Source organism: Myotis lucifugus, unplaced genomic scaffold, assembly GCF_000147115.1.
Source record: "Myotis lucifugus unplaced genomic scaffold, Myoluc2.0 scaffold_3, whole genome shotgun sequence".
NCBI lineage: Eukaryota > Metazoa > Chordata > Mammalia > Chiroptera > Vespertilionidae > Myotis > Myotis lucifugus.
This window is the reverse complement of record NW_005871051.1, coordinates 28,211,858-28,226,350: the sequence shown is the minus strand read 5'-3', so window position 1 is coordinate 28,226,350 and position 14,493 is coordinate 28,211,858. Positions and strand designations below refer to the sequence as shown.

Below are 14,493 nucleotides of genomic sequence, written 5' to 3'. Positions count from 1 at the left end.
TGTCCTCAAGGTGCACTCCCTTTGGCTCAGGCAATCTGAGCAGCTCTGATATGTGTAGCTATCCAACTGGCCCCTTACCCCTGCCCTACCTCAGCTATCCCCTACTCAAGCCTAACCTAGTCCCCCTGGTCTTAACCAGTCTCCCTGACCTAAACTAGTTCCTCTGGCCTCAACTAGCTTCTTCTTGGCTTCAACTAGCCCACCTGGCCTCAATTAACTCCTCCTTGGCCTCAATTAGCCTCTCATTGCCCTTTGTCTTCAAGGCTTTCCCAGTCTCAACCCTCCCCTTGATTTCTTGCCTGACTTGTTTCATGCTCTCGCATACACCTACCTCTCACCTTTACCTACCTCTTCCAGGACATTCCTACAGTGCCTGCTCAGCTGCCTCCCTCCTGGCTGCCTGGATCTTTTCCCTCCCAATCTTGTCTTCAAGGAGAGGGAGGGGCTAGAGTTAATGTGTGTCAATGAATGTCTAAAAAGGCAGGCTGAGTTTCCCCAGAGCTCAGGAATCCACACAACCACACCATGCACTAGGCACCCTTCTCCCCATTTTAAAGAGGAGGAGACTGAGACTCAGAAGACCTAAGTGCCCAGTATGAGATCATACTTTTAGGAAATGAAAAACAAGATATTTAAACTCCATTATGTCTGACCCCACAGCCCAGGATGTACCACCCTTTCCCCCACCACCCGTGGTCCCCTTAATAAATGTGTTGACTCCCAAGGCCAATCACATTCCATCAACATGGAATGTGGTTGAGGGAATGAAGACTGCCAGCTGTACATGGCGGGGATAAACGTGCTCACAGAGAAGCCCAGACTGTGACCTGAGAGAGAACTGATCAGTGAAGATTAGTTACTCAAACAGAAAATAACAGGCATGAAAATCTGTTCAAATAATAATGTGTGTGTTGGAGGGGGCCCCAATAGATGGTGACAACCAGAACTCAGGGACAAAGGTGGTCAGGGACCTTGAGGAGTGGTTGAGCGGTTAAAAGGACAAGGATGAAAGTTCTTCAACTGTCCTGGACTTTACCTGCCAGTGTTGTTTGATATAGTGCAGGTTTCCCAGAAAGGGACCTTGGAGTGTGTGTGTGTGTGTGTGTGTGTGTGTGTGTGTGTGTGCGCGCGCGCATTGGGGGGCGTGGGGGAGTGTCTGTGCGGGTGAGACCAGGCATTTGTATTACTAAGGGTCTCTTTCTGTTGGAGTGAAGGCTGAGAGCTGGGTTTGCTGCCTTGCAGAAAGCTTCTAGGCCCCCAGATAGCTGGATCTCCATGGAAATTAGCTTGCGTAGAGAAGGCAGCTATTTTAAGGACAGGAGAAGAGAGAACCTATAGGCTAGAGTTAGGGGAGGTAGCTGTGGGAGAGAGCTTTTCTGAAAGACTAATTTCCCTCCTATCAGGATGGAAGAGAACCAAAACCCAGGAAGGAGGAGGAGTCCGAAGGTTGTCAGTCCCTAGGAAACGGGGCAGCTGCTGGCCTCCAGGCCGAGCAGGGTGCCCAGTGCCCATCCAGGGGCTATTAGAGAATATCCACTATATAACAACACCTTTCTGTTGGCACAAAATCTGCTGATTTCAACCAGCATTCATATAATCATGCAAAGAAGGAAAAATTTGCTTCTTTTAAAAAAAAGTGACTGTAGCAGCCTCCGCAATCTCAAAAGACTGCAGAATTTATCTGGGTGTGGGCACTTTGGTGACAAAGCTTTCTCATGAACCCGCCTGCTTGGTTTGGGAACTTGGTGAAGAAAAGCTTACGTAAAATACAGATTCTCCTCCACCTATGATGGGGTTACAACCCCATGAACCCTTTGCAAATGGGAAATATCGTAATTTGAAAATGCATTTAGTACCCCTCACCTACTAAACATCATAGCTTCACCCAACCTACCTTAAAGGTGCTCAGAAAACTATATCCAAAAGCCACTAACAACACAATATTGACTGCTTACCCTGGAGATGGAGTGCCTGGCTGGGAGCTATGGCTAGCAGCCACATCACGAGAGAGTATGGTACTGCATATCACTGGCCTGGGAAAAGATCAAAATTCAGAATTCGAAGTCCAGTTTCTACTGAATGTGTATCATTTCCACACCTTTGTAAAGTCAAAAAATCATGTCGAACCACCGAACCACCCCAAATCAGGGACTGTCTATAAATTACTTAGGTGATTAAGTGGTAGGAATTTATGGGGTCCCTTCTCATCCTGCTGTAGGAGTGTTTGGGAGGCCTAGGATTGGGAGCAAAGCAGAGATGACAGAGAAATCTGGCTATAGGGGCCCCCAATAGATGGTGATGACCAGAACTCAGGGACATAGGTGGTGAGGGATCTCGAGGATTGGGTGTGGGGCTGAGCAGTTAAAGGCACAAGGATAAAAGTTTTTCAATTTCACGGTGTTTCAGTTCCAGTCATTGCAGCGGGCTCTGCTGTCCACCAGCTTATAGACAAAGCCTGGTTGGTGCTCACACTGCCTGTGTTACCCAAAAGAAAGGGTCTGTTTGCCTGCATGCATCAATGCCCAATAAGGTATGAACAGGAGTTTGCAGCCAAGAAAGTAAGGACTTATTAAGGAAATGACACCATGCCCGGAGTCGCAGATAGCTCATGCTCAAAGACTGGGGCATGGATTATAGAGGGGGAAAAAATCATTAATCATGGCAACTAAAGGAGTTAGGGTCCTGGTCTCAACTAATTGGTTGGCACTAGGGTAGTGGGTAATGGATTATTGCATCTGTCCTGATTTCAGCCTTGGAGTTGGTCTGTCCAGCTTCACAAGGATTTGTTCTGTGAGATTGTTCCACTTTCCTGGGTCAAGAGCTAAAACACAACTGAGGCCAAGATATTGTCTTAAATTTGATTGAAAACTGTCTCTATGATCAACAGATCCAGGACCTTGTTCCTAAGACCACTGGATGCTGACCAGAACCAGTGATTAAGCAAGGGAGAGGGAGGTGGGTGAGTCAAGGTGCTGGGTAAAGCCAATTTGAGCCAATTTGAGTCAAAGGCAAAAGAAAATCAAAATAAAGGCTAAAGAAAATAAGTTACGTCTGTGTCGGAGCTTTGGCGAGAGGCATAACGGGCCCTGGGCTTGCTCAGGCCACCAGAACTCAGAGTAAAAGATGACCAGGAGTCCAAGATGCACCCCACACTGCTGCTCAACTTGCTTCTCCTGGGAACCTTCAAAAATGGTGGTGAGGGCCTGGATGTTCATTCTCAGTGAAGGTGGGAGCTCAAGCTCTTTGTTCTCACTCCCAGCATGCCAGTGCACCCTGGCAGCCTCCACAGGCCATTGCTGAAGGCCAGTGAATGGTTTGCTCCGTGGCTGCCAAGAACACCACTCCCTTACGGTCTGAAACAGAGCAGAGGCTGAGTAGCCAGAGGTGGTGGGAACATCAGCCCAGGCCAAAGTACCCTGGAGGTGAGGCCAAGCAGCACCCATCTGGCTCTCTGCATGGGGGCCACTCCCTGACCCGTGGGCAGTGCATGCTGTCCCCAAATGCAGGCAGCTGAAGGCCCATGACCTGGGGAGTGTCTATTGTCTCTGCAGCTTAGCAATGAACACTTACAAAAGCCAGGAGGAACTTGTGAGTGCAGGACAGCAGGTGGTGGTTGGGGGGATGACTCTGGTGGAAGTTGGGCGGCTGCAGGTGCCTGGAATTCCTCGAAGATGTGTGACATCTACTGCTGTTCCTGGTCCAGGCCCAATTTCAAACTGGTTCTAACCAGATTGCCCATCACCACTGTTAACCTCGACATCCTCCCCTCCCCTTGCTGCTGCTCTACATCCCCAACAGCCTAGAAGCATTGTTTGTGGCTGAATGTTAGGAAAAAAAGGCCACACGGATGAGAGCTGAGTGAGAGAGGCACAATTTATTGATCACACAGACTGCACACAAGGGGATGTGGGTGCATATCCAGTCTCAGGCACTCACACACTTTTCTGGATTTGGTTTCTTGCATTAATTCTGTTATGTGAAAAAGCAAAACAAGGAAAGACGTCACCGATCTATGCTAGTAACCAAGGAAGCAGGGCCAAAAGCCATGAGAGTTCAAAGAAAAGGCTGCACAGTTTTGAGAGCTGGGCACCAAGAGGCCCACCCTCCAGGCAGCCAGGTATTAGCATGACGGGAGGAGTGTTGGGGGCTGGCCTGGTGGTGGCTGCCCACATCAGGGAGGGCATGGGGGACCTGGCTCAGGCCTGGGCATCTCTAGCCCAGGCTGAAGCTGCACTTCCCATGGAGAGGAAGCGCTGATTGTCCTTTTTCAGAATAAAGAACTGAGAGGACCCAGAGAGACCCCTGATCTCGGCACCAGCTCTGCCCGAATTCCTGGGGGCTTTAGCTAATGCAGTTTGTGTCCAGGTCAGGTTCCTTGTACCCTAAATTAATACTGACTCTCCAGCTCCCTGCAGGCCAAGCCCTGTCTCACTCCAGGAGGGCACTGGCCTTAATGTTTAATGCTTTGTCCAAACCACTCAGAACATACTGTGTTGAACTGGGGGATCTGGGAACGTGGTTTTGGTGGACTGAAGAAGACTCAACTCATAATGTTTGTAAATCACTTAGCAGGTACCTGGCACGTGGTACATGCAGCCATTATTATTATTGATATTATTATTATTTATATTTCCACCTGGAAATCAGCGCTTTAGTTCCTTTCTTCAAAATGATAACCGGAACAAGGCTCTTGGGTCCCAAGTACCAAGATCAAGCTGGGGGCCCAGGTGCCCGAGTTGTTTGTTCCCCTTCGGGTGTGCTTTTCCTTCCAACCTCAGCACTTGGGGCCAAGTTTCGAAGCCAACACACTCTGCCGACCATGCAGAAGCTGGCCTCTCCTGAAAAGTCCGAAGCCCTGCACAGGAAGCTGGGTAGGAGAGGCCAACAGGAAGTCCCAGGAGAGGGTCCGAGTGGCTTTGTGCTGCTCCTCTGGGCTCACATCTCACCGAAGCTCACCAGGGCCTTCACTGTGGGCCAAGGACAGAAGACTGTCAGCATTGCATTCTCACCAGGCCAGATTTAACCAAAGGTCCCCATGTCCCTGCACGCTGTGGTCTAGGTCAGGATTCCTTTAACAGAGTGCTGAAAAGAGCCAACACTTAGTAAAGGCCTAAGTACCTTAAATATATGTTATATAGGTCTATGCATATGTTATAGGACTATATAGCATGTAAATACATAATTTAGATGTACACGATAACATATAGCAATAATCTATATATATAAAAGCTTAAGTGACTGGCCGACCAGCCAGTAGCTATGATGTGCACTGACCACCAGGGGTCAGACGCTCAGCGCGGGAGCAGAAACCACAGGCATGGAAAAGATTGATGAATCTCAGAGGGAAGGGGGGAGAGGGAAGGGCAGGAAAAGATTAACCAGAGATCTTATATGCATACCAGAGGCCCAGTGCACGGATTCGTGCACTGGTGGAGTCCCTCGGCCTGGCCTGTGGGGATCGGGCCAAAACCAGCTCTCAGTCATCCCCTGAGGGGTCCCGGATTGTGAGAGGGAGCAGGCCAGGCTGAGGGACTCCACCAGTGCATGAATCCATGCACCAGGCCTCTAGTATATAATAAAATTTAAGCCTCCTTATAAGCCTATGAGGCAGGTTCCACTAATAGCCCCCTTTTTACAGATGAGTCAACTGAGGCTCAAGGCACAGAGCCAGGAAGCTGGAGAACAGGGATTCAAACCTAAGACACTCTGGCCCCACAATCTGTTCTAAGCATTATTAGTTCTGCTAAAAAAGAAATCTATTTTATGAAAAGGAAGGGGACTGGGAAATTTTTAAGTACTAATACTAATGATGATAAGAATGAAATGTACATGATCTGGGCTCTTTGTTTTTGTTTGTTTGTTTTTAATTATTTTTTTAATCAGAGAGGAAGGGAGAGGGAGCGAGAGATAGAAACATCAATGATGAGAGAATCATTGATCAGCTGCCTCCTGCACACCCCCCACTGGGGATCAAGCCCACAACCTGGGCATGTGCCCTTGACCGGAATTGAACCTGAGACCTTTCAGTCTGCAGGCCGGTGCTCTATCCGCTGAGCCAATCCAGCTAGGGCTGGGCTCTTCGTATGTCTAGAACCTTATTCCTATGGGCCTGACACAAATCCCGCCTCCACCCCTTCCTCACAGAACAGCTCCCAGAGCCACTGTTTATTAGAACCCACTCCTAGGCTGGATGGTCGGATCATGCACATTCATACTCACATGCACACATGCCAGCCCATGTGCACCTGAGCACATTCCTGGTCATGACAGGTTATATCATACACACGCAGGTACATGCACATGAGCTCACAGGCACACTACTCCTAGGCACAGTAGTTGTATCATGTGCACATGCACACCCACTCGCTTGTGCATCCGAACACACTCCTGGGCATGGTGGTTGTGCCACATATGTGCACATGGCTCACGTGCATGCACTCCTTAGCATGGCTAGTGTGTCACACACACGCACACACACATGAACCCCCACAGGCAGCCCAGGGCACCTGCATGGCAGTCCTGCTGAGCGGTGTGTCGTCGGGCCGGTGCTTGCCGTGGTGGGGGAGCTCGGCATTCTCACGGTAGTCTCGGCCTTTGGAGTGCTGCAGGTGTAGGACGGCTGGGCTCTTGAGTGGGAGGGGAGGACGCTGGGCAGGGGTTGGCGGGGCCTGCTGGCTCAGCTCTGACCTGGAAGGCTTGATGGGCCTCTTGGCTGGCACTGGGGCTGGGGAGCTGGCAGGGGCCTTGGGCTTCCCCTGGCTCTTGTCCCCTGCGGCCGGCCGGCCCTCGGCAGGAGACGAGCAAGTGAAGGAGCGGAGCCGAGGCGCGGGACTGATGAAGGGTGTGGGTGCAGGTATAGGCACCGGCTTGCCTGTCCCCTTGTTGCCCTCGGGCTCCTGGGCTTTGGAGAGCAGGATATTGGGAGACAAGCTTCCTGGGTCTGGGCAGGGTGGGAGCTCCTTCTTCAGCATTTTGGGAGACTCCTGCTCTTTCCTGGGAACCAGCTTAGAGAAAGCACACACAGATCCATAGAGTGGGTTCTCAAACATCTCAGGCTTGGTCAGCTTGGGGTCCTCCTGAGGCAAAGGCTCCACTGCGTTCTTCCCCAAGTCACTGGGCCTGGAACGTGAGAAGAGGACACATGGGGAAAACACATGGGGAATGACTGCCTGAAGCCTATGGGTTTTCCTTGGGGAGCGATAACAATGTTTGGAACTAGATGGAGGCGATGGTGGCACAACATTATGAAATACTGAATGCCACTGAATTGTTCACTTTCAAACGGGTAATTCCTGTTACGTGAGTTTCACCTCAATTAAAAACAAAATTAAAAATGAAAGGAACCTGGCCGGTGTGGTTCAGTGGTTGAGTATCGACCTATGAACCAGGAGGTCATGGTGTGATTCCCAGTCAGGGCACATGCCTGGGTTGCAGGCTAGATCCCCAGTAGGGGGCGTGCAGGAGGCAATCAATGATTCTCTGTCATCATTGATGTTTCCATTCCTCTCTCCTTCTATCTTCCTCTCTCTGAAATAAATTAAAATATTAAAAATGAAAGGAAAAGGAACTGTGTTAGTCATATGTTGATGCTCACATAGGTAATCTCAGTTGTCGCCTGGACATTTGCCACCAGAGCCTTGGTGAGCAAGGGGAGTTTGCTGAAGGATTTGTAGGAAGAGGAAGAGGGCTTACATGGCACAATATCAAAACCGGCCCCTCAGTCCTCATCAGAGAGGCCTGCCTTCCACAGCCTGCCCCTCACTACTGCTAACAGACCCATCTTCCTGGCTCCCTGCAAGGATCCCACCGCCTTTCTGCTGTCTCTAGCAAATTCTGCTCTGACCCTCAGGGGAATGAAAGCCTTGCAGGTGACTAGACACCCTCAGCCACCATCTGTGCTACCTGAGAGTCCCAGGTCAAGGAGTGCCATTTAACAGATATGTATGAGCCACTGTGTGCCCCAGGCCCAGGAGTCAGCTGTGAACAGGACAAAATCTGGGCTCAGGGGCCCATGTTCCCAATTAACATAGTTCTCTTCCTAAGACACAGTCTCTCCCTGGAGAGCTCCTAGTGACCACAGTTTCCTTCATGGCCTCGTGTAGGGTGGGAAGGAAAGCACAGTGGTCACACTGGAAATCAGAGGGAACCTGGAGAGATGGGGAAACAGGCCAGCAGCAAGCAAGTGGGCCTGCTGACTTGTGGCCAGAGAGGGAGCGCCTATCATAGGCCAAAGCAGGGAAGCGCTGCCTCCGTCTGTTTCCTGGCTTCTATGGCTCTTACTTGAGGCGATTTCCTGCAGAGCAAATTATGAGAACCAGGAATGGGACCACATGCTACTTTCGGGCCAATGGCATAATCTCCTGGAGAGTCTTCTGGGATCTACTTTCTGCAAAAAGGAGGCTGTCGAGAAGAAAATGTGGGTCCCTGGGAACCCACGGACTGTTCAGCCATGGCACTTCTCACTGATGGGATGGGCTGAAACACTGCTCAGAAGCCATGGCGAACAGACTCTTTGGGGAGTAAGGTGTGGGCTCAGGGGGCGGGGCGAGATGTCATCCTTGTCCAGGTGCCAATGAGACAAGATGACAGGGGGTGTCGGGAGACTAGCCTCGGGGACATGCCAATGGGGGCTTGACTGTCAACTCAGTTTTTGGCTCATTCCTCTTTGGAAAGACCTGGAAGCAGTTGTATAACTAGGAATGTTGGAGCCTTGAAGGAAGTCTTTGGAAAGCTGCCTCTCCACCACAGGCCACCCTCTGTCCCCGTCTGGAACCTCGAAGACCTTTGCTATGAGTTAGCCCCAGGAAGGAAGGTGTGGGAAGGTACAAGCGGCACTGACCATCAGCTTCTAATAAAGAGGCAAGAAGGAGAAGAGAAAAACTCAACATCTGACACCTTACAGCCCACTCTCTGTGGCTGAGCAGAAGGAGAGACTTGCCTCTGAGAATCAGGGGCAGGGCCCTGGATGTGAGTCTTTTTTTAATTCCAAAGCTCACTCCCCAACAACAAGAGCAGAGATGGTGCAACTCAACTTCTGCCTCTGGGAGGGGCTGCTGTCATTCTTGCAGAGGGGAAAGCTTGGTTGGGGGAGGGGAGACTGGGAAAATCACAACAAAAATGTAAGTCTTATTTCCATGACCAAAGGTGATAGGAAACCAATTCCCATAGTAGGCCACGGTTGTGGAGTAAGCAAACCGACCAATATCCATGGCACAGAGTTAATTCCTGTGGCAAAAGGACTCCACTTCACAGATCGATTCTGGAGTGGATTCTTTCCTAAAGCAGTGAAGCACCGAGCAGGGGCTGAGAAGAGCCATCTTTCTAACCACATGACTTTGGTGGGTGACCAGCTGTTCAGGTTTGCCCAGGATTCAAGGGGCTCCCAGGATGTGGGATTCTTAGTGCAAAAAAGGGACAGTCTTGGGCAAACTGGGATGGCTGGTCATCCTACTTTGGGTGTAGAGCAATGGTGAGGCGACATGGAGGATGCCGGTGACATCCCCTTTTCCACAGCTTTGCTCAGGCTGAGCCAGGGATTGAGAGCAGTTAAGAGGGCTGCAGGCAGGGGTGGGAGCTGCTGGCTTCTTGCCTCTAATCACCTCCTTGGTGAGCAGTGAGCTTAGACTGCCACCCTGGGGGCCCCTTGCCTACAGATGTCCCTGTTCTGAAGCTGTCACTGTCCATGAAACTGGAGGGAACACATTTCCCACACACTTATCCTGTCCTGTCCTCTCCTGTCCCACCTGCCACATCCTCTATTCCTTCCTTCCTTCCTTCCATTCATTTATCCATTAAAAAAAATTTTTTTAGCCCTAACCGGTTTGGCTCAGTGGATAGAGCGTCGGCCTGTGGACTGAAAGGTCCCAGGTTCGATTCCGGTCAAGGGCATGTACCTTGGTTGCGGGCACATCCCTAGTGGGAGATGTGCAGGAGGCAGCTGATCGATGTTTCTCTCTCATCGATTTTTCTAACTCTCTATCCCTCTCCCTTCCTCTCTGTAAAAAATCAATAAAATATATTAAAAATTTTTAGATAAAAGCTTAAAGAATAAAACTGTAAGCTGCCCCTCAAAAAGGTGGGAAAGTGGTGAGATGAGGGAGAATACTGTTTGACAGCACTCCCTTCCCTGGCTACTAGGAAGTGACAGAAAATACCACTGAGAAACGTAAGTGCTCACAAAAGAGAGCAGCTCCCAGAAGTCATTATAAACAAGAAAGACAGCCACCAAGGAAAGATGATGTTAATGATAATCTGTGTATCTTTGATCATTGTTCATTGGGCTCTGCACTTTCCATTTCCATCTGTCATCCATGGTTACTAGAAACTTGCACGGCTCCCTATCTTATGTTTCCATGAGATGCTTATGAATGGTTTGCTTGGTTACGGTGGCACGTATAAGAGGTGGCTATGGCTTTGGCTACCTGGCTTGGGCTTGTCCCTGGCTCCCTCCTCCTGACACAGGCTGTCTGAGCCATCTTTCTCTAACCTCCTGGCCTTTGCTGAAGTTTTGCTGAAGTTTCACGGCCAAAGCCCCTCCCTCTGCAGGCTAGCTGCTCTCTCCCTTTGGCATTCCCAGGCTCAGCTGTGGCTTTTGCTGACTATCCTTAACAGGAGGAACGGGAAAGCTGCACCTGGGGACAGGCACCTCGTGGCTAAGAAGAGAGAAGGGAACTTGGTGTTGGAGAGGGACTTCTACATGGAAATTCCCAGCTCTGTGCCCCAGGGGCCTCGAGGGAGTGAGAGATTGCCTAAAGGGTTCACTGGTTATAGAAATGTATTTTTCAATAAATGTAGTTTTTATAGGAGGGTATTTTTCTTGACCGTATCTTTAAAATTTTCTATTTAAAAAAATCAAGTTTACACTAATAGGGTAGGACTTGGAGATTCCACAAGTATTTCTTGAATATCTACTGTGCTCCAGGTCCCAAGGATGAGTCAGAGACTAAAGTGGACCCACACCCCTGCCCTCATGCAGCTTCCGTCTTAGGGCTGGGTTTCCCAGGAGTGAAAACGTAGGGAAGGGAGAGGTCTTGGTGAAGAGAACACTCACCTTGACTCCTGTGTCCTGGGGCAGGGGCCCCGGGTTGCTATGGAGGATGAAAATTTCTTGGGTGATATGGGCGGTTGGGAGGGTGGTGTTGGAGGGGTCTCTCCCCTTCCAGATCCCAGGGAGGAGTCCTTGAGTGGCTGGTCATAGCTCCAGGCTGTGGGCTGCTGGTCAGGGGACAGGTTCTGTTTTATGTACCCAAAGGATCCCACCCCCATGTAATTGGGGTTGATGATTTCTGTGACGCTGGAGCCACTGCAGAGAGGGACCCTGTGGGGGAGACATACAAAGTCACAAGTCAGTCCCAGCCTGAGGACGGTGCTTTCTGCTGTTCTGCAGGACCCCTCAGGATCTCCTCAACTCCTTCACTTTTTGGGCAGTGGATTTGTTCATTCATTCGTTCGTTCATTCATTCATTCATTCATACAACAAAGTAGTTTCTGAGTGCCTAGTGTGCATTAGACCCTGGGCCAGGCAGAGGGAATATGGCTGCGAGTAAGGCAGCCATAGTCTCTGTTCTCATGGATCTCAGATCTGGTTGGGGAGACAAACAAAACTCAGTGACTGAGACGCATGGGGTTTATACAGAGCCGAAGTCTGAATGAGAGCCACAAAAGGGGCAGGGATAGACTGCAGGAGCCTTGGGACCCACTGGGCATAGGGTAGCCAGGGAAGGCCTATCTGAGGAGGCTGGTAAGAAGGAAGCGGGGGAGACAGTGGTAAGAGCAATTGCAATGGCCCTTAACTGTTCCAGGAACCATCGGAGGGCCTATGAGCAAGTGGGGAGAACAGAATGAGAAGCTGTTGAGGCTGGTGGGGCGAGTGACCGTGGGGGAGGGCAGGCTGGGGTGGGGGAAATGGAGAGCTCCACCTGAGACACATCGGCGTTTGTGTGTGAGGCGTGAGAATGGAAGTGGCCATGCGGGCATTTGAAGATGAGAGGACAAAGGTCAAGGCTGGAGTCTCAAACATGGGAAGTCAGCTGAAAGCTGCCAAGGGGATGGCCCAGGTGAGGAGACCTGAGACACCAACACTGTGCTGCCTCTTGGTGACAGAAGTGCTATCCTTGTAAGACAGGGCTGTCATGAGAACGAACAGGCAGAGTTCTGAGTATTCAGTTTATAACGAAGCCTCCCAGCTCCCTTCTGCTCAGCCAGCCTGGTTCTGTGCACAGCTCACTCTCAGCCGTCAGTGCCTGCTTAACAAATATTAATTCTAATACTAGTCAAAAGGAAAATAATTTGTAGACCTATACTGACCCTGACTCTGGAGCAGAGCAGACATGTGAGAGCTGTGATGCTTTCATTGATGGGTAACAGTGGGAGAAAAAGATGGAGTGGGAATACTTTAGCATCCATGGCTACAGCCCTCAGAGGTTGGACATAGACGAAGGAACGGGCTGGAGACGTGAGCTCCCGTGTTCTGAGTGGGTGGGTGGCGTGTGCGAGGGCTGGCTGGGAGGACAGGCAGTGTGGGGACCAGCAGGGGCAGAGCGCATGGGGCTCTGCAGAGGCTTTGGATTTTCGCTCAGCAAACAGCACAACTTTGCTCCCTTGGGAGGTAAGAGACCATGACAGCCTTGGGCTTCTTTCTGGGACTTGAGATCACGTCAGAGCTGGGGTGACTCTGTTATTGGGGACTTTTCTAAATTCCGGGTTATTGCCAGCCCAGTCTCTGCCAAGAGCAGCCTGCATCATTTCCCCCAGTGGCCTCTCCCCTAGGAACAGGATGGGGTTTGTGGCCACGGAGCCAAGACTGCTGTCCCCAGGACACACGGCAACCATTCCATGTAGCCATCTCCGCAGGTGCTTTCTCCTGGGTGGGGCTATGAGTCCCTAAGTCAGGGATGGCACCTAATCTGCCTTGGTTTCTCTAGAATCTTCATATAGTAGGTGCTCAGCCCATGTTTGTGGAACAGAACTGAAGTTTCCAACACAGAGAAGTCACCAGGCCTGGTGCAGTCATACTAACTCCTAGAGACATGGGTTTGTGGTCAGGACAGCGCCTCTCCTGGCTGAGCTCAGTTTCTCTGTGCTCCACTTACCCTCTCTGGTGCTGGGTCTGCGAGGCCAGCTAGTCTGTGAAGCCCTGGCAACCCCCCTGCCCTACCTGGAGGCAGGTTCCCACTGCTTCATGGGGTCGTGGCTGGTGAGGCTCTTCAGACACTTGGGCCCGCTGGACTCATCCCGCTCAGTCTTCACAAAGTCTGCAAGGAAAGGGCCAGGAAGAAGCATGTGAGGGCCCAGCGTGCAGGTCTGGGCCAGGATGGCAGAGGTTTCCATTGACATGCCAGAGCGGGATGGTGAATACTGCTGCCTGGGGAGGCAGGCTAAGCAAGATTCTGACACCTCCTGTGAGTTCAGTGATTGATTAGTTATGCCTGTCAGCTTCAGAGGGAGGAGAATTGACATGTGTGACCCAGAGGGGTCATTTCATGTGACATTTCCCACCTGTTGGTGTTGGCAAAGGACAAAACAAGCCAGTTGTTCTGGGCAGATCCAAATAAAACAAATAGAAGAAGGCGGCTCCAGCAGAGCTTCCAGTACCAAAGCCAACCTCTTTGTGGGCAGCTGGGACCCTGTCTTCATTTCTGACTGACATGTGGTTGCAGAGGTGCCGACACCTCCTCATTCCAACCCACAGTCCTGCTAGAGAAAGGAGCTCCCACAGGGCGGAAGGGGGGCCACATCCATGGGAGGCAGCACCCCTGATGGCCCAGCGCCCTCTGAGGAGCCGAGGGTGCCAGAGGGTCCACATGTAGTGAGCCCTGCTGTCTCACTGTCCACGTGGGGCAGAACCCCATCTCATTTACAATCTCAGCTTGGCACCGGGTGAACCTGCACTTCACCTTGGGCTGGCTGCTTTCTTGGTATATGACCTTCAGTCAATTACTTAAACTCTCCGTGCCTCAGTTTCCCCATCTACCAAACAAGGACGATGCCCGGCTCTCAGAGAGAATATTCAACAGCTTTGCCGAGAGAACCCTCACTCCTGTCTAACCCCGCAGCGCTGACGAGGGCTGGGGGTGGGGGGTCATGGCCACTTACCATACAGCTTCTCCCTCATCTTGCCCTGGGAAGTTTGCAGCTTGATCTCCCCCCGGAAGTGACCTGTCATCTCTCCGTGGTGGGTGAGAGGCGTGTAGATGGGGAGCTGTGTTTCCGTGGCCTCTAACCGCAGAGCAATGCAGCCCTCGCCTGGGGACACGGAAGGGACAACAGTCATGTCAAGACCCTGCCATTTCGCAGGAGAAACACCATGAATTTGGCCTGGAGAGTTAGTTCTTCCACCAAAGACAGTCATTCAAGATGATGGCTGAGGCAGGGATCATCAAATAAACATTTTAGAACAACCCCTCAGCAATCTGGGAAAACATCTCAACATTTATAGCAAATGAACTCCATGTAGATGAGTTGCTGTGAAAAAAAGTTAAATCATAGGTAATC

General features: G+C 50.9%; 1 protein-coding gene across 1 annotated transcript in view; it reads right to left on the bottom strand.

Annotated features, from left to right (window-relative positions):
• Positions 1–3,864: 3,864 nt before the first annotated feature.
• INPP5D (inositol polyphosphate-5-phosphatase D) overlaps positions 3,865–14,493 on the bottom strand; it is a 95,833-nt gene continuing 85,204 nt past the window's right edge. Inside the window, 5 exon segments of the mRNA XM_006082792.3 lie at positions 3,865–4,967; positions 6,507–7,119; positions 11,051–11,317; positions 13,157–13,253; positions 14,095–14,244. Of these exon segments, the coding sequence (XP_006082854.1) occupies positions 4,965–4,967; positions 6,507–7,119; positions 11,051–11,317; positions 13,157–13,253; positions 14,095–14,244 (1,130 nt within the window). The 3' untranslated portion in view covers positions 3,865–4,964.